Raw genomic sequence first — 18,557 nt, 5'->3', positions numbered from 1 at the left:
TATTCTAGTTTAATAATAGAAGAGAGAGAGAGAGAGAGAGAGAGGGATGATAGAGTAGAATAAAGTAGATTAGCACTGTCTGATAAATGTTTGCTTAGATTAGCTATACAAGAGACGGAATAGAGTAGAAGATAATAGGAGTCTTAAATATTCTAGTTTAACCCCTTCAGTGATACATTTCCATATTCATTCTGGTGACTATTTGGTGATTTTATACAGCTTCAGAAATTTATGTGGGGTATTAAAATAGTGAAAGCTGTGGCCATTAATCTTTTGTCCTCCATAGACCCTTCCTAATGTCTATAAAATGGTCTAATGGACACAAATCTCAGGTTAAAAATGAATCACATTATTGAAGGGGTTAATAACAGGAGAGAGAGAGAGAGAGAGAGAGAGAGAGAGAGAGAGAGAGAGAGAGAGAGAGAGAGAGAGAGAGAGAGAGAGAGAGAGAGAGAGAGAGAGAGAGAGAGAGAGAGAGAGAATATAGTAATAGAAAAGCACTGTCTTATAAATATTTGGTTAGTTTGGGCAATAGAGGAGACAGAACAGAATAAGATAGAGTTAGATAGAACACCATAGAATGAAACACACATCAGAACACCAAATGAAACACAACAACAACAACAACAACTACTACTACTACTACTACTACTACTACAACTACTACTACCATCATCACCACTTACACCACCACCACCACCTCTACCATCACCACTCAACATCTGTGCATCAACTCTCCAGGAACACCCACACATGTGACTTACTGGTGACTGTGGGTACAAATGTGACTCGTACATAGAAAACGGTGCCGGGGATGAAAGAAAATGTGATGCAAGACGTGTGAGGTGAGAAAGTAAGATGCGAATGCTGGGAAGAGAGAAAAAATAAGATAAAAAAAGGTGGGAAGAGAGAAAATAAGATAAGAATGATGGGAAGAGATGAAAATATAATAAAAAAAAAGGGAGATAAATGAGGGAATAGTGAGGGAAATGGTGATAATGTGTGTGTGTGGAAAGACAAAAGAGTAAACTAAGAGAGAGAGAGAGAGAGAGAGAGAGAGAGAGAGAGAGAGAGAGAGAGAGAGAGAGAGAGAGAGAGAGAGAGAGAGAGAGAGAGAGAGAGAGAGAGAGAGCACAAGATAAGAAAGGGAGAAATAAGATAGCACAGAAAATAAATAGTAAATAGGTAAGAGAGGAAAAAATAGCAAGAAATGAAAGATGAAAAATAAAAACAAAAACAAAAAGATGATAAAAAGAACTGAAAATGAAAAAAGAAAAATATAGAAAACCAAAAAATTACAATAGAAAATAAAAAAGATAGATAAAGAAAAGGAAAAAAAAAAATCAGATATCACACCAACCCAAAGGAAAACAACAGAAGAAAAATAAATAATAATAATAATAATAAAAAAAACAGAAAATGAAGAAAGGAGAGTCGTGACACAAAGAAAACACACAAAAATCATTTAACAAATAAAAAATGCAATAGAAAAGGAGAATTAACAAAGAAAACGGACATGCGGACATCACACTCACCTCTCCCTCGCTCTCACTCTCTCCCTCTCCCTCTCTCTCTGCTACAGCTGGCCTAATGCAAGTAAAAAAAAGAGTAAAATATATAAAACAAACAGGAGACTTTGACCAAACATGCAAAACTCTCCTTAACAAACAAACAAATACAGGAAAACACAAAAGAGTAAACATAACAATAGATAAACAAATAAATAAATAAATAAATAAACACATAACAGAAATTAAAAGGAACTCGACTAAAAAAATAAATGAAATAAAATGAAATAAAATGAAAAAAAAAGACAGAAAAAAATGAAAAATATGCATGCAAATAAAACACAGGATGGAAAACAAGACAAAACAAAAATAAACAAGCAAATGTATAAAATAAACAACATGAAGAACATAGAAGTAACAAAAAAAAAAAAAATAAATAAATAAAAAAAAAAAAAAAAAAAAAAAAAAAAAAAAAAAAAAAGTACACACACACACATATTATTATCATAACTAACAAGACAAACAAAAGAAATAACAAAACAATATGCCTCTTGCGCTCTCTCTCTCTCTCTGGCACCTATTCAGAAACGCCTTTCCCTCTCTCACTACGACAATTTTCCAAGGCCACAGAGACAATTGATCTTATTTTCAGCACATTTTCTCCTTACTAGCCAGAAATGTTGCTAATCCCTCACCGGAACCATATAAAACACCCTTCAAAACATGAGTGCCTTCAATTAAAGACTTTGGAAAGCATTGAGGTTGTGAGAGCAAAGCATTCAATCCCTTTAGTACCAGGACACATTTTATATTCATACTGCTTACTACCTGATAATTTTATACAGGTTCAGAAGCTTACGTGGGGGATTAAAATTGTGAAGACTGTGGCCCATTAATCTTCTGACCTCCATAGACCCTTACTAATGTCAATAAAATGGTCTAACTGTAAACAAAACTCACATTTCCATATTCATTCTGGTGACTATTTGGTGATTTTTATACAGCTTTAGAAACTTGTGTGGGGATTAAAATAGTGAAGACTGACCCATTAATCTTCGGACCTCCATAGACCTTTCCTAATGTCAATAAAGTGTCCTAATCACATGCAAAAATTCATAATAAAAATGTGTTCTGGTACTGGAAGGGTTAATAAACTAGAAATCTTGCCAATCCATCATCAGAACCATAGAAATACTCTTAAAAACACGAGTATCTTCAACTGGAGCCTTTGAAAAGCAGTGATGGTGAGAGAGCAAAGGGTTTCAGAATACAGGCTCTCTCTCTCTCTCTCTCTCTCTCTCATTACCTGAAGTTGGCGTGGAGTCAGAGAGAGGCGCGGAAGAGTCCCGGCAGGTGGAAGAGACACAGGTGGACTTGCATTGTGTGTTGGCCCAGTCTGAGGCAGTGGCAGTGGTGGGGGTGGTGGAGGGGAGGAGGAGGAGGAGGAGGTGGGGAGGAGGGGAGGAGGAGGAGAGCAGGCGGAGAAAGAAGCTGAGTCCACTGTGATTGTACTCCTGTAGGGGAAAAAAAGGAGAATATGAAGGAAATTGAGGGGAATACGGAAGATAATGAGAAGGAATAATATAATAAGAGTAATTTTGATATATATATATATAGAGAAAAAAGAGGAAAGTTGAGGGGAAATAGGGAAAATAATGAGGCAAAATGAGGAGGAAAGTAATAGTTATGTTGATATATGGAGAGGAAAAGGGGAAAATTGGGGGGAATAGGAAAGATGATAATGAGGAGGAAGGAAGAGGGAATTAATAATAATTTTGATATATATAGAGGGAAAGAGAGGAAAATTGAGGGGAGAGGAGAACAAAAAGAACAAGAAGAGGAAGAAGACAAAGATAGAGAACAAGAAAAATTTAAGAACAAAAAGAACAAGAACATGAAGAAAAAAAAAAAAAAAAAAAAAAAAAAAAAAAAAAAGAAAGAATGAAGAATAGGAAAAATAAGAAAAAAATAATTAAATAACACAAGTTTTTATAGCACATCTTCCACATCCCATCAAGAAGAAGAAGAAGAAGTAGAAAAGAAGAAGAAAGAAAGAAAAGGAAGAAGAAAAATAAAACAAATAATAAAATACAAGTTTTCATAGCATAGAAAGAAGATAAAGAAAAAAGAAAAAGAAGAAAAGGGAGAAAAAGAAGAAAAAGAAGAAAAAAAAAAAAAAAAAAAAAAAAAAAAAACATATTTTCACACATCAATCTTTAAACCACCACCACCACCACCACCACCACCAAGAGTCTTAAGCAAAGTAGTGACACACCTGATGGAGGAGAGGGAGTGGGTGGTGGAGGCCCTGGAGTGCGTGGAGTGTGTGGAGCAGGACACAACACATGGGGTACAGCAGCGGTCCGGAACACATTTGTGACTTCTGCCTGCTGTTGTTGCTGTTGCTGTTGCTGTTGCTGTTGCTGCTGTGGGGCATACACTAAGAGGGGAGGCCGACCATAATCTGTCCCTGCTGTGGAGATAGATAGACAGATAGATAGATAGATAGATGGATAGATAAGACAGATAGACAAAGACAGAGATAGATAAGCAGACAGATAGACAGACAAGGAGACAGAGAGATAGATAGACAAGCAGACAGATAGACAGACAAGGAGACAGATAGACAGAGAGACAGATAGATAGACAGGCAAACAGAGAGATAGACACAGTGACAAAAAGCTAGATAAACAAACAAAGAGACAGAGACAGAGAAGTAGATATAAACAGACAGGCAAACAGACGGACAGACAGACAGACATCTTTTCTCACCAGTCACTACAAACACCACTCAAATCACCACAAACACACTCAAATCACCACAAACACACTCAAATCACCACAAACACACTCAAATCACCACAAACACACTCAAATCACCACAAACACCACTCAAATCACCACAAACACCACTTAAATCCCCCAAACACCACTCAAATCACCCAAACACCACTCAAATCACCCAAACACCACTCAAATTACCACAAACACCACTCAAATCACACAAACACCATTCAAATCACCACAAACACCACTCAGATCCACCTTCACTCACAATCCACACTCCACAATGTACTGACAAACAAGAAGACAGGTAGATAGAAAAACAGACAGACAAAAGTAGAAAACCACTCAAATACCACTTAAATTCACACAGCAGGAGAGAATTATCCACAATCCTTTACCCACAATGCACTCACTTCTTGCCAGGGTGGGAAGGACGACGTGGGGTGGTGGCGGAGTTAGCCCGGCGGATTGGTACAGGTGGAGGAGTGGACACTAGCTGGTTCTGATGGAGCTCCTCGTCTAGAAAACTCCGAGAAGAGGCAGCTGTGTCTTCCCCATTCTGTATGTAGTCTCTGAGGTAATGCTTGGGGTTTCTTTCCCTCTTGGCTGTGACGGGAAGGCAAGGATGTGTCAGGTTTTCAGAAATGCTTTGTTCTCTCACCACGATTGTTTTCAAGGCACACAGATGACTGACATGGTTTTAAGAGTTTTCTACAGTTAATAATGTAGAAATCTTGTCACTCTGCCTCTAAAACCATAAAAACATCCTTAAAAATGCTTTCTTCTCTCATCAAGACTGTTTTCCAAGGCCACAGAGATGATTAGCATGGTTTTTAAGAGTGTTTCTACAGTTAATAACATAGAAATCTTGTCACTCTGCCTCTAGAACCAAAAGAGAAAATGTTTGTGTTTAGTGTTTCAGCTGTGGAAGAAAGAGAAGGCTGTAACAGGAGGAGTGTTAGTTCAAGAAAGGTAAATGTATGCTTGTGTTGGTGTCTACGGAAGAAAGAGTAGGCTGTAGCAGTGATGGGAGGGCTGAGTAAGTGTTGGTTCAAGAGAAAAAATGTTTGTTTAGTGTCTCAGCTGTGGAAGAAAGAGAAGGCTGTGGCAGAAGGAGTGTTAGTTCAAGAAAGGTACCTGTTTTGAAATGTCCCTCTGAAATGTACGTTTGTGCTTGGTGAGATGCCGGGCACTGAACTAAAACAGCGAGAAAAATAACAAATAGGATAAAAAAGAATATATTTAAAGTTAGATTAGGTTAAGTTATGTTAAATTCAAAATAATAAATAGGATAAAAAAAGGGTAATATGTTTAAGGTTAGGATAGGAGAGGATAGGTTAGGTTAGGTTAGACTCAGCAATGCACAATAAGATGGAAGGTTAGGTTAGGTTAGGTTAGGTTAGGTTAGACTCACAGCAGTGCACATGATGGAAGGTTAGGTTAAGTTAGACTCACAGCAGTGCACGACATGATGGAAGGTGTATTGGTCTGGGTTACAAGGCAGCTGTGTCCAGGGGTGCTTCTCAACCTGTGGCAGTGTGAGGCGGGCACTGACGTCCTTCTCCATCATTCCCTTCAGGAGTGACGTCAGTTCTGAGAGGAGATGAAGAGATTAGAAGTGAGGCACTATTAACCCCTTCAGTACCATGATGCATTTCCATATTCATTCTAGTCTTATTTGGACATTTTCAAAGATTGTTATGAAACCTTTGCCATTTTGAACGATTATTTAAGAAAGTTTAGGAATATTTTGCACAATTATGAGAGCTCGGAGATAGTATTTTGAAAGATCACCAAGACAACACAGAAACATTAAAAAGACAATGAAGAAAACATTTTGCAACAACAACAATTTAACTTCTGGAGACAAAAAAACTACTACTACTACTACTACCACCACAAAATCTTACCAGGGGAGTGTTCATACGGTATATTGAGAACACCCTTGATAGTTTCGTCCACATCATAGAAAGGGTTCTCCCAGTACATGAGGGTGTAGAGAGTGACACCCAGCGACCATACCTCCACCTCATATCCTGTGTACCTGTGGAGACCAGGAAAGGAGGAGGAAGCACGAAAGGAAGAGGAAAGGACGAAAGGAAGGGGAAAGGAGAGGAAAAGACGGGGGAAGGAGAGAAGGGAGGAAGGGAGAAGAAAGGAGGAAAGGAGGAAAAGGAGGAGGAAACAAGAAGGAAAGGAGGAGGAAAAGTGGTAGAAAAGATGGAGGAAAAGAAGGAGAAAGGAAGAGGAAAGGGAAAAGGAGGAAAAAGGAGAAAAGATGGAAGAAAGGAGGAGGGAAGAAGTTACTGTATTAAGAAATGTTACTCCACTTATTCTAAATGTAATAAATAAAAAGGTATTGTTTAAAGCGAAAAATGTAATTACCTTGTTGAATTTAGCAACGTGTGCTGACGAGATGACTTGTTAAGGAAAAATCACCCTCATTCCTTACTTAAGAGTTAAACAAATCCTTCCATAAACACACACACACACACACACACACACACACACACACACACACACACACACACACACACACACACACACACACACACACACAAACACTTCTTCAAACACAGACAGAGAAATATAACTATGCTGTCAATTTTTAGCTAATATTGTTGAAGAAAAGTCTTGTTAAAGAATATTCAGTCTCATACCTTGGGGGTCGCTAGAGGTAAACAAACCTTTCTAATTTTTCCATAAACACAAAAAACACTCCCTCAAACACACATACATACACACACAGACAGAGTTCAATTTTCAACATAGGATGGTGGATATCTGGAATGGATTGAGTGAGGAGATTGTAGCAGCAGAAAGTGTGCACAAATTTAAGGAAAAGTTGGAATAAAAGTAGATATGGAGACAGTCACTAGGAACCCTGCTCGAACCCTGTAATATACAACTAAATAAAATACACACACACACACACACTCACTTGTTCCCCATGAGCACTTCCGGACTGCAATATTCAACAGTGCCGGCAAACTGGGAGAACTTCTTTCCTGGTGCGGTGAAGGCTGAGGACCCAAAGTCGATGAGTTTGACATGGAATCGATTGTCCATTATAACATTTTCATCCTTCACATCGCGGTGCACAATGTCCAGAGAGTGGAGGTATGTGAGGGCTGCCACGATCTGGAGACAGGAGGAAGGGTAAAATGAAGAGTAAAAGACAATGATTTGATAGAAGTAAGAAGAATATGATAGAAGGAGGAGTAAGATTAAAAGATTTGCTGTGAAGTAAGAAGACATACTTGTAAATTCTCATGCATCAAGCGTGAGACTAATGCATTTTATCTCAATCTCAATCTCACACACATCACCTCAAAACACTCACACAATTTACCTCCATCTTAATCTCACACACATCACCTGTAGACACTCACACATTTTACCTCCATCTCAATCTCACATGCATCACCTCAAAAAAACTCACACATTCTTATAAATACTTCACAAATATTCTTTTTAACATGATATTTTCCAAGACAAATTGTAAGCCAAATTTTCTGGATTACAAAGTGATTACAAAACATCTGCTTTCTGTCAGTTTGTAAGCTTTCACCTGACTGATTGATCACAGCCAACCAGCAATGGCTATACAAAAAGCTATCTCACCCGCTACACCCTCTCACCAGAGTGCCACTGTGGACCTGACCAGGGTTGTGCTTTCTGGGCTACTGCTTCTCACTCTTTGGGACTTCCAGGGACTGACAGCTATGAGGACCAAATGAGGAGAAGAAAGACAGGGTAGTAGATACAGAAGAGGAAAAACACACAAACACACACTAACCTGTCGAAAGATATGTGCGGCCAAAAATTCATCAAGCTTTGGATTTCTGTCGATGAATTCAAAGAGATCCATTCCAGACCCAAGCTTTTCCATGACCAGCTGGAAGTACTTGTCATTCTCAAAGACATCCAGAACTGTCACCTGTGAAGAGGAGGAGGAGGAGGAGGAGGAGGAGGAGGAGGAGGAGGAGGAGGAGGAGGAGGAGGAGGAGGAGGAGATTAGTATGTGTGTAGATTGTTACCTGAGAGATGATAAAAAAAAAAAAAAAAAAAAAAAAAAAAAATCAAGAAAATAATGAGAGAGAGAGAGAGAGAGAGAGAGAGAGAGAGAGAGAGAGAGAGAGAGAGAGAGAGAGAGAGAGAGAGAGAGAGAGAGAGAGAGAGAGAGAAAAAAAAACTGAAAGAAAACAAGAGACTAACAAAAAAAAAAAAAAAAAAACACACACACACACACACACACACACTTACAATATTAGGATGGTCTAGACTCATGAGGAGGGACACTTCAAGAGGCACCCTACGCTCCAGCACCATGTCATCCACCCAGCTGTCCTTGTACACCTTCGATTTCTTGATGAACTTTGTCACCACCTGAGGAATGAAAGACAGGTGAGAGAGAGAGAGAGAGAGAGAGAGAGAGAGAGAGAGAGAGAGAGAGAGAGAGAGAGAGAGAGAGAGAGAGAGAGAGAGAGAGAGAGAGAGAGAAAGGAAAAAGGAGAAGAGAAGGAAAAGAAACAGAAGAGAGAAGAAAGAGAGAAGAAAGAAAAAGAAAAGAGAGGAGAGAAAGATTAAAACTAAGTGTATTTCTTTTACTACTACTACTACTACTACTACTAGTGTATTTCTTTTACTACTACTACTACTACTACTACTACTACTACTACTACAACAACAACAACAACTACTACTACTACAACTACTACTATAACTACCACTACTACTACTACAACTACTACTATAACTACCACTACTACTACTACTACTACTACTACTACTACTACTACTACTACTACAACTACTACTACACACCAGCAAGCACAAGGAGGCTCAGCACTCACCAGCAAGCCATCAGAGCAGCGGTGACTCAGCTTCACACAACCAAACGCTCCTTTCCCAATCTGCTTCAGGACTTGGTAGTGCTGGCTGAACTCCCCCTCCTCCGGGACATCCTTCTCTTCCTCAGGCGCCTGCAGGGACACACACGTCACACATACACACACACACACACTACTGATTTCTTAATTTATTTCCTTTATCAGTCAGTTACTCATTCAGTTACTCTCTCACTTATCCATTTAGTCAGTCAGTCAGTCAGCCAGCCAGTCAGTCATTCAATTGGTTTATTATATAGTCACTCACACACACACACACACACACAGGGTAGAATACTTATCACACTGTCAATAACATAAACTTCCTTGAAACTCCAGTCACTTCCACGAGAGACGAAGGCAAAAGATGAAATAATGGAGGTTTTTCAGAATATTTCACAACACAAGACTTAACTACCAAAAATATAATGACGGGAAACTAAACTGAGGCAAACAAAACTGAAATAAAGAGAGAAATAATGCTAAAGACACTCATGAAAGAGGAGGAGAAGAAATAATTGAAGAAGCACACAGGAACATTTCAAAACACAAAATTCAACTACAAAAAATATAATGACAAAGAAAACTAAACTAAAAAGACAAAATAAAGAGAGAAACAACATAAAAAAACTCACTTATGAAGGAGGAAGAGAAAAAAAATAATTGAAGAACCACACAGGAATATTTCAAAGCAGGAAACATGACTACAAAAAATTATAATGAGAGAAAACTGAAGAGAACCAAACAAGACAAAAATAAATGGAGGAACAGCATCAAAAAATCACTCACGGAGGAGGAGGAGTGGCGTGCCCCTCTGCGGGAGTGATTAAGGGAGTACTCTGCCCCTGAGCTGCCATCCGTGCAAGTGTGGCTGTGCTCTCCGTCACCCCCACAGTCAGACGAGGAGGTGAAGGAGGGGCAGTAGGAGGAGTCAACTGTTTCATCACCCACCTCCTCATCTTCCTCTACCTCCTTCTTCTTCTTGTTCTTCTGCTGGCGTTCCTTCTCCTCCTCCTCCTCCCGCTCTTGTTTCTTTGGTTCCCGAGCCTCGCGTGTGATGGCCTTGGGGTGCGAAATGGTTAGGTTAGGGGTGTTAGTTAAGGTATATATTGATTTTGTTACCCTCTGCTCCTATTCTCTTCCTTTTCTTTGCTCTCCTCTTATCTTTCTATTTTGTCACCCTCTCCTCTCTTCACTCCTTTCCTACCCTTTCCTTTTCTCTCTACTATTTTGTCATCCTCTTCTCTTCTTCTCTCCTTTTCCATCCACTCCTTTTTTTTCTTTATTTTGTCATCCTCTCCACTCCTCTTCTCTCTTCTCCTCTCTCTATTTTGTCATCCTCTCTTCTCTTCTCCTCTCCTGTCCTTTCCTCTTCTCTCCTTTTTCTATTGTCATTCTCTCCTCTCTCTATTTTTGTCACCCTTCTAATCTCCTCTCCTCTCCCTCTCTCTTCCATTCTCTAGCTCTCTTACAAAAAAAAAAAAAAACTAATTAAAACAGTATTTGTGGTGTTGATAATGCAAAAAAACTGTTAACATGTCACTAGAATTACAGAAACACATTAAAAACCCATGTCACTTCAACTAAAGGCCTTGATAAATACTGAAGGTGAGGCACAGAAGTATTTCAGAATATGGACCTAATTGTATATGACCACCACCACCACCACCACTCACATGGCCAAGGGAAAGCTCAGTAGTGTCGTGGAGGGAAGTAAAAGTGAGATCAAGAGTGGAAGGTGCGTCATCCATCATTCCATCCCTGTCATTCAGTATCCACATGTAGTAAAAGACTGTTCCTCCTCCACCTCCTTCTGTGTCCCTCATCCGTTCCACATCCACCTCCTCTTCCTCCTCTTCTTCATCTTCCTCCTTCTCCAGGGTGTCCAGAACCACACGTCGGATCTGATAGATGACTCCTGAAGGGGAAAAAATAAATATATAAAAAAAAAAGTATATTCTACCTATCCATCTATCCACCTATTAATCCATTTATCCATCTACTCACTCAAATCCATCCTTATTCATCCAACAACAAACTGAAATAAAGTATAATTTATCCATATCTGAAGCAAAGTTAATCTATTTTTCCATCTTTCCACCTTTCAATCCATCTATCTATCTTTACTCACTCAAATCTGACCCGTCCTTGTGCCTGCCGACCCCAAAGAACGTGCCCTGGTGTATGGGGTCAGCGAGGGGCCGGGCAGGGAGGCAGGGCTTGGCGGCAGGGGTGGAGGTGATGAGGGAGGCTGGTGTCTTGTTTATCTTGTTCACCAGGCTCTCCTTGCTCACCTGGGTTACCTGGTTTGCCTGGGTCACCTGGTTCTCGTCACTGCTCTTCTCCTCCAGCCAGGTGTTGTAGAGGCAGTGCTGTTGAGAGGAGGGAGAGAAGGGGATGTTATATTAGGTTAGGTTAGGTTAAGTTTAGTTTTTTCTCTTTCTTGCTTTAAAATATCTTGTTTTTTTTCTTTTCTCTCAAAAATCTTTCTTTCTTTTGCTCTTTCTTACTCTATAAATGTTGCTGCTTTTAGTTTTTATTTCAGATATTTAAATTCTTGCTTTTTTTTTTCCTTTTACTCTCAAAATCCTTCTATCTTTCTTGCTCTAAAATGTTGTTGTTTTTTCTTTTACTCTAAAAATCTTTCTCTCTTTCCTTCTTACTCTAAAAATCTTGCAGTTATTTTTTTCTTTTACTCTCAAAATCTTTCTTTCTTACTAAAAAAATCTCGCTTTTTTTTTTTTACTCTCAAAATCTTTCATTCTTTCCCTAAAAATCTTCGTTTTTTATTCCCGAAGACATTTAAATTCTTGACATTTTTTTTTTCTTTCCTCTCAAATTCTTCACAAGCCCTTCCCTTCTCAGCACCACTCTAATACTAACCTGCTGTGGCTGTGGCTTGAGTTCCACAGCATTAAGAGAATTGGTGATGTCCCGCATGGCCAGACTGTGTGATGCTGCAATGGTGGTGGTGGTGGTGGTGTTGTTGTTGTTACTAGGTTTGCTGTTCTGCTCCATTATTTGTGATTTGCTGTGTTTTTCACCCTGAGAGAGAGAGAGAGAGAGAGAGTGAGAGAGTGAGAGAGAGAATAAAAGAGGTGTGAAAGAAAGGGAAATAAAGGAGGATTAGAAGAGGGATAGAAAATATGTGTAAAGGAGAAAACAGGAAGAAAATAATAAAAAGAGAGAGAGAGAGAGAATAAAAGATGAGAGAAAAATGAAAATAAAAAAGGATAAAAAGAAAGAGGGAAAATGTACAAAAGAAGAAAAATATTATCTCATTCTCCTTCTCCTCCTTCATTACCTCCTACTCCTCCTCCACAACCCTTACCTTCTCTTTATTCTCCTTCTGCACCTCCTTGTTCTCTTCCTCCTCCTCTACCAGCTCCACCTCCAACTCCACCTCCAGCTCCTCCTCCTCCTCCTCTTCCTCCTCCTCCCAGTAGCTCCCAGTGGACACCTCCTCCTCATAGCCCTCCTCCTGTGTCTGCCTCATGTCCTCATAAATGGAGGGGATGATGAGGGATATGCTCTGAAAAAAATATAAACAATTACAGGCTTTGATTGGGCCCTCTAACTTTCCTTTAACATTGGGAGAAAAGATGAATAAATAACAAAACAAACATTTCTCTCTCTTTCCAATTTAGTTTATCTTTTGTGACAGATATGAATGAATAAAGACAAAAAACCTTACCTCTCACACTCTGAATTTGAGGCACAGATGAATAAATAACAAAACAAACATTTCTCTCTCTTTCCAATTTAGTTTATCTTTTGTGGCAGATATGAATGAATAAAGACAAAAAACCTTTCCTCTCACACTCTGAATTTGAGGCACATATGAATAAATAACAAAACAAACATTTCTCTCTCACTTTCTCTATTTCAACTTTACTTTTTGTGGCAGACATGAATGAAAAATAAAATAAAAAACCCTTTTCTCTTTTAACCCTCCTAATCTTACTTTGCAATTGAGCCTCAGATGAAAAAATAATGACAAAACGACCATTTCTTTTTCACTTTCAAATTTACTTTATTTTTTGTGTCAGATATGAATGAATAATGATAAAAAAAAAACACCTTTTCTCTTGCACTCTGAATTTGAGGCTCAGATGAATAAATACCAAACCACTTCTTTCTCACTTTCCTATATCAACTTAGAATGAATATTGATAAGGCAACCACTCCACTACCCTCACCTGGCCATCCAGTTCCCCATGACCATAACCAAACAGGAAACGCGTGAAGTTGTAGTTGTAGTCGCTTATGTTTCCTGAACTGTCCAGCACCACAAGGCCACTGATATTGGAGAACACCTGCACCAAAAACAGATGATATAGCATTTGTCATTCATGTATCTATGTAAGAGTTTGTTGAAAGTTTGTCATTTTACTGTTTAACTTACCGAGATGTCCAGATTAAGTGCAGGAGTGTGTGAGGTATGAGGAGTGTGGGAGTGTGTCTGTGGGAGGTGGTGGGACAGCTGCACACACAGAGGGAAGAGATAATGTATTGTTATATCGTTTAACTCACCGAGATGTCCAGATTGAGTGCAGGCGTGTGTGAGATGTGGGAGTGTGGCTGTGGGAGGTGGTGGGACAGCTGCACACACAGAGGGAAGGTGCTGCTGCCCTCCACACTCACTCCTGTACATTGCTGCTGCTCTAACTCCTGCTGGGGGATGGGGAGGGTGACAGAAGGTAAATTAACTACTGACTGGGTCTATATGGACTTATTTACACACGAACCAATTTTTTTCATACAGATACTTTTGTGTATAGACTGAGAAACATAAATAGATGGCAATTGATAACCTAGAGCGAGTATAAAGATGACACACACACACACGTACACACACACACACACACACACGCGCATACTTGATGTTTCTTAAGATAATTTAAACACAAACCAAAAAAGGAGAAAAGTCACTGAAAGGAAAATGGTAAATTGTACAAGTCACACATATCAAAACACCAAAAAAACAAACAAATAAACAGATAAACACATATATGACGCATCTCAACCATTAAGCACAGCAAACACACAAACACACATACATACAAGCATCCAACACTTAAAAAACACCAAACTAAACTAAGAAATACATTAAAAAAACAAATAAATAAATAGTCAATAAATTAATTAAATAAAAAAAAACAGCAACAAACCAGAAACTGAAAAATAAAACACTGCAAGCATAAAAAAACACACAAACACACTTAAGAAAATAAATAAATAGAGAAAGAAAATAAATAAATGAAAACAACATCAAACTACACTCAGACACACACACACGCACACACACACAAACACACCATCGGTAGAACAGATGGATGCTTGGCGGAAGAAGAAGAGGAGGTGGAGGAGGAGGAGGTGGAGGTGGTGGAAGTAGGTGGAGGTGAGGGAAGCTGCAGACTTGGGATAAGGTTATGTATGTTCTCCAGGTGGCTGATGAGCACTGTGTCAGGGAAGCCGAAGAGAGCGCGAAATGCTTCATCATTGTCCAGGATGGCGCCGCTGTAGTCCACTGTAGCCTGGCGGTGGAGGAGAACACTGTATTTTGTAGCGATTTTCAACGGTACACGGGTGAAGAAAATAAATGAATAAAGTGTTGAGTGGGTAGAAAAACGAGAAAGGACTGTAGTTTTGTAGCAAGTTTCAACAGTTTAACTAGTGAAAGAAATGAAAATAGAGTAAACAAGAAGAAAAGAAGAAGAAGAAGAAGAAAGAGAAAAGGAAAAAGAAGAAAAGGATACACAAACCAAAATTTTTTAAAATGCACTAAAATATAGATACAAAAAAACAATAACCAAGAAAAACAACAACACACACAAAACAACAAAACTAACACACTTACTTTCAACACAACACACAAAACAACAACAACAAACACTTAACACGACAAACAAACACAAACAACACAACCACCACTAAGAGAAACACAAAAACACACACACACACACTCACACAGACACACACACACACACACACACACACACACACACACACACACACACACACTCACCTTAGCCTGTGTGACTTCAATAGGTTCCAGCACAGCCATCCACCTCTGTTCCTGGCCCACCTCCCTTGGCAGGCCCTTCAGCCAAAGAGAACACAGCTGACTACCATTCTCCATCGTCTCAACACTCACCTGAAGAAGGAGTAGGAATTAAGAACCAGGAGGAGGAGAAGGAAGAGGAGTAAAGATGTGGAAGGGGAGGAGTAAAAATGTGGAAGAGGAGGAGGAAGAGGAATGAAATGTGGAAGAAGAAGAGGAGGAGTAAAAATGTGGAGGAGGAGGAGGAGGAGGCATAAAAATGTGGAAGAAAGAAAAAATAGAAATAAAAATAAAAATAAAAATACATTTATTACAAAAAATAAAAAAATAAAAAACAACACCAAATAAGTCCCCTCTCTCTCTCTCTCTCTCTCTCTCTCACACACACACACACACAATGTATAAAATAATAAATGGCATTGAAAAGATAGACAAGCAAGACCTGGTGCTGGTGACAGAAGAAGCTGGAAGGACAAGAGGACATGTAAAAAAGATTAGGATGAGGCAGTGTGCGAAGGATATTGAAAAATACAGTTTTCCACATACAACAGTGGAAAAGTGGAATGCACTGAGTGATGAAGTTGTTACAGGAGATAATGTGCCTAACTTAAAACAAAAATTAGACAAGTGGAGACATGGAAACAGGACACTATGAGCCCCGCTTGAACCCTGTACAATACAACTAGGTAAGTACACACGCAAACTCTCTCTCACTCTCACACACACATGTAAACTCTCTCTCTCTCTCATACTCCCCCTCTCCCCATTCCTCTCCCTGTAACCCACCACTCTTCCACTAAATATGGCCCCCTTTCCATCAGCAGCATCATAACCAGGGACAACTGAGGGCACAAGGTCTACAGGCAGTTCCTCTTGGCTCTGGGCAGTGGTGGTGGTGTCCGAGGCAAGGCTGGCCAGGTACCGAGCAGTGACAGGGCAGGAGATGAAGTCTGAGAGTCGCCGGGAGCCTCCACACAGCTTTTCCTCAGCCTCACCCAGCAGTAGTGAGCACATGTCATTGGTTGTGAGAATCTGTGGGATAGGAGAGGTGTTACTGGGTGTTGTTTGGGGGGGTGGGATGGGTTTGGGTGTATAGAGGGGTGTTTGGTGGTGTGTAGGGCTGTTTTAGGGTGTTTCTGGTGCATTTTGAATATTATAAAGGTGTTTTGTTGTGTGTTTTGAAAGTTTTTAGTGTTTAGGAGTGTGTTTGGGGTGTGTGTGGATGGTGTGAAGGTGTGTGTAGGTGTTTGGATGTGTGTGTGGGTGTTTGGGTGTGTGCAGGGGTGTTTGGATGTGTTTGGGGTGTGTTTGGATGTGTTTGGGCATATTTGGGTGTGTTTGGGCATATTTGGGTGTGTTAAAGGGTATTTTGGGTGTGTTTAGGAGTATTTTGGGTGTGTTTAGGGAATTTGGTGTGTTTAGGTGTACTTTGGGGGTGTTTTAATAGTGTTTCTGGTTCATCAATATTAAGAAGGTGTTTGGGTGTGTACAAGTTGTTTTATTGTGTGTTTTGAGTGTTTGGAAGTGTGTTTGGGTATGTGTGAGTGTCTGTGGGTGTGTTTGTGAGTGTTTGGGTGTTTTGGGTGTGTTTGGATGTGTAGGAGTGTTTTGAATGTGTGTGGGTGTGTGTGAATGTGTGCAGGTGTGTGTGTGGGTGTGTGCAGGTGTGTTTGGGTATTATAGGTGTGTTTGAGGGTGTTCTGAGGGTATTTTGGGGTTGTAGAGATTTTATTGGTGGTGTTTTAATGTGTCTCTGATGTTTTTTTATATATTTGGGAGATGTCTAGGTGTGCGTGGGTGTGTGTGGAGTGTGTTTGGGTGTGTGCTTTGAGTGTTAAGGATGTGTTTGGGTGTGTGTTCGGTGTGTTGTTGGTGTTTTGATACAACTAGGTAAATACACACACAGACACACATGGGAGGGGAGATGAAGGAAGGAATGGGAGAGGAATGAAGGGAAGGGAAGGGAAGGGAAGGAAGGGGAATTAAGGATCACTGGAAAGGAGGAGGAGGAGGATTAAAACAGTACCTTTATGACAGTCCTGCTCAGCGACAAGAGGCAAAGGAGAGAGAAAGAGAGAGAAGAGGAGTCAATATTTAGTTTATCCTACCTAAACATTGCAAATATTTTCATGCAGACACACACACACACAAATGGAACTACCAACTTTGAAGGCTAGACAGGAGAGTGGAGATCTAATAACAATGTATAAGTTAGTAAGGTGGAAAAGATAGAAAGACAAGACCTGGTATCACTGACGGAGGATGGAGATTGACAAACAGAAAACACTCTAAGTAGATCATGAAAAATCAATGTTTGTGGGACATTTAGAAGTTCAGTTTTCCACACAGGACAGTGGACATCTGGAACGGCTTGAGTGAAGATATTGTAGCAGCAGAAAGTGTGCATACATTTAAGGAAAAGTTGGATAAAAGTAGATATAGAGACAAAACTAGGAGCCCCACTCGAACCCTGTAATATACAACTAAGTAAATACATATCAAATCTCTGCAACTCCCTGCCTGCTTCTGTATTTCCATCTTCCCACAACTTGACTTCTTTTACGAGGGAGGTTTGAAGACATTTGTCCCAGACCTTTGGCTAACTTTACTAACCTTTTAGGGAACTGGCAAACAAGTGGGCCCTTTTTTGTTAGATCTTTTAATGCCCTTGGCCAGCTTCCCCTCTCCCACTGAAACACACACACACACACACACACACACACACACACACACACACCCTGGAGGAGGCGTCAAGGGTGAAAATGGCCTTGTTGGGGTTGAGGACAGAGCAGGGGAGGGAGCTACTGTGTCCTGCGGCGCCACCACCTCCCACAAACGTCCTGTAGAGCCAGTGTCCGGGATAGGCGCTGCTGGGGGTGTCCCTGCGGCCGACACTGAAGGAACCTTTGACCACGCCCGGCGAGAAACTGTAGCTGTGGAGACCATCGCCTGGGAAAAAGAGAAAGAAAAGGAATAAAAATAAGGATGAAATTGAGAAAGAAGCGATGAAGTTCAGGGTAAGAGAGAGAGAGAGAGAGAGAGAGAGAGAGAGAGAGAGATAAATAAAATAAAAATAAATAAATAAATAAATAAATAATTGTAGCAGTGGAAACCATCGCCTGAAAGAAAATGGAGGGAGAAGAAAATAATAATAAAAATGAGAAACAATAAAATCTGCATAAAAAAAGACAAAAATAGAAAAGAGTAAAATATATATATAAAAAAAATATGTAGAAACTGTAGCCGTGGAAAAAGAAAAAGAAAAAAAAAAATCCTCGAGCAATGAAAATAAATAATAAATAAATAAAT

The 18,557-nt window shown here is 39.8% G+C and overlaps 1 protein-coding gene across 5 annotated transcripts in view; it reads right to left on the bottom strand.

Moving 5' to 3' along the window:
- Positions 1–18,557, bottom strand: part of LOC123510276 (probable serine/threonine-protein kinase DDB_G0280133) — a 39,111-nt gene that overhangs the window by 7,710 nt on the left and 12,844 nt on the right. For 2 of the 5 annotated variants that reach the window (XM_045265265.1, XM_045265270.1), the window contains 20 exons: positions 17,986–18,197; positions 16,035–16,280; positions 15,213–15,341; positions 14,503–14,721; positions 13,718–13,858; positions 13,384–13,500; positions 12,516–12,716; positions 12,068–12,229; positions 11,316–11,556; positions 10,861–11,102; positions 9,974–10,246; positions 9,152–9,280; positions 8,562–8,684; positions 8,095–8,235; positions 7,237–7,436; positions 6,206–6,339; positions 5,751–5,888; positions 4,709–4,901; positions 3,784–3,981; positions 2,815–3,022 (listed from right to left, as the gene is read on the bottom strand). In XM_045265265.1, the coding sequence (XP_045121200.1) occupies positions 2,815–3,022; positions 3,784–3,981; positions 4,709–4,901; positions 5,751–5,888; positions 6,206–6,339; positions 7,237–7,436; positions 8,095–8,235; positions 8,562–8,684; positions 9,152–9,280; positions 9,974–10,246; positions 10,861–11,102; positions 11,316–11,556; positions 12,068–12,229; positions 12,516–12,716; positions 13,384–13,500; positions 13,718–13,858; positions 14,503–14,721; positions 15,213–15,341; positions 16,035–16,280; positions 17,986–18,197 (3,647 nt within the window). Of the gene's footprint in view, positions 1–2,814; positions 3,023–3,783; positions 3,982–4,708; positions 4,902–5,750; positions 5,889–6,205; positions 6,340–7,236; positions 7,437–8,094; positions 8,236–8,561; positions 8,685–9,151; positions 9,281–9,973; positions 10,247–10,860; positions 11,103–11,315; positions 11,557–12,067; positions 12,230–12,515; positions 12,717–13,383; positions 13,501–13,717; positions 13,859–14,502; positions 14,722–15,212; positions 15,342–16,034; positions 16,281–17,274; positions 17,288–17,985; positions 18,198–18,557 lie in introns of all 5 variants that reach the window. The other 3 variants (XM_045265269.1, XM_045265267.1, XM_045265266.1) reach the window with 3 other exon arrangements.

The sequence above is a fragment of the Portunus trituberculatus genome, chromosome 28, assembly GCF_017591435.1.
Source record: "Portunus trituberculatus isolate SZX2019 chromosome 28, ASM1759143v1, whole genome shotgun sequence".
NCBI classification, from domain to species: Eukaryota; Metazoa; Arthropoda; class Malacostraca; order Decapoda; family Portunidae; genus Portunus; species Portunus trituberculatus.
The sequence above is the reverse complement of the archived record's forward strand: the minus strand, read 5'-3'. Positions and strand labels throughout refer to the sequence as shown.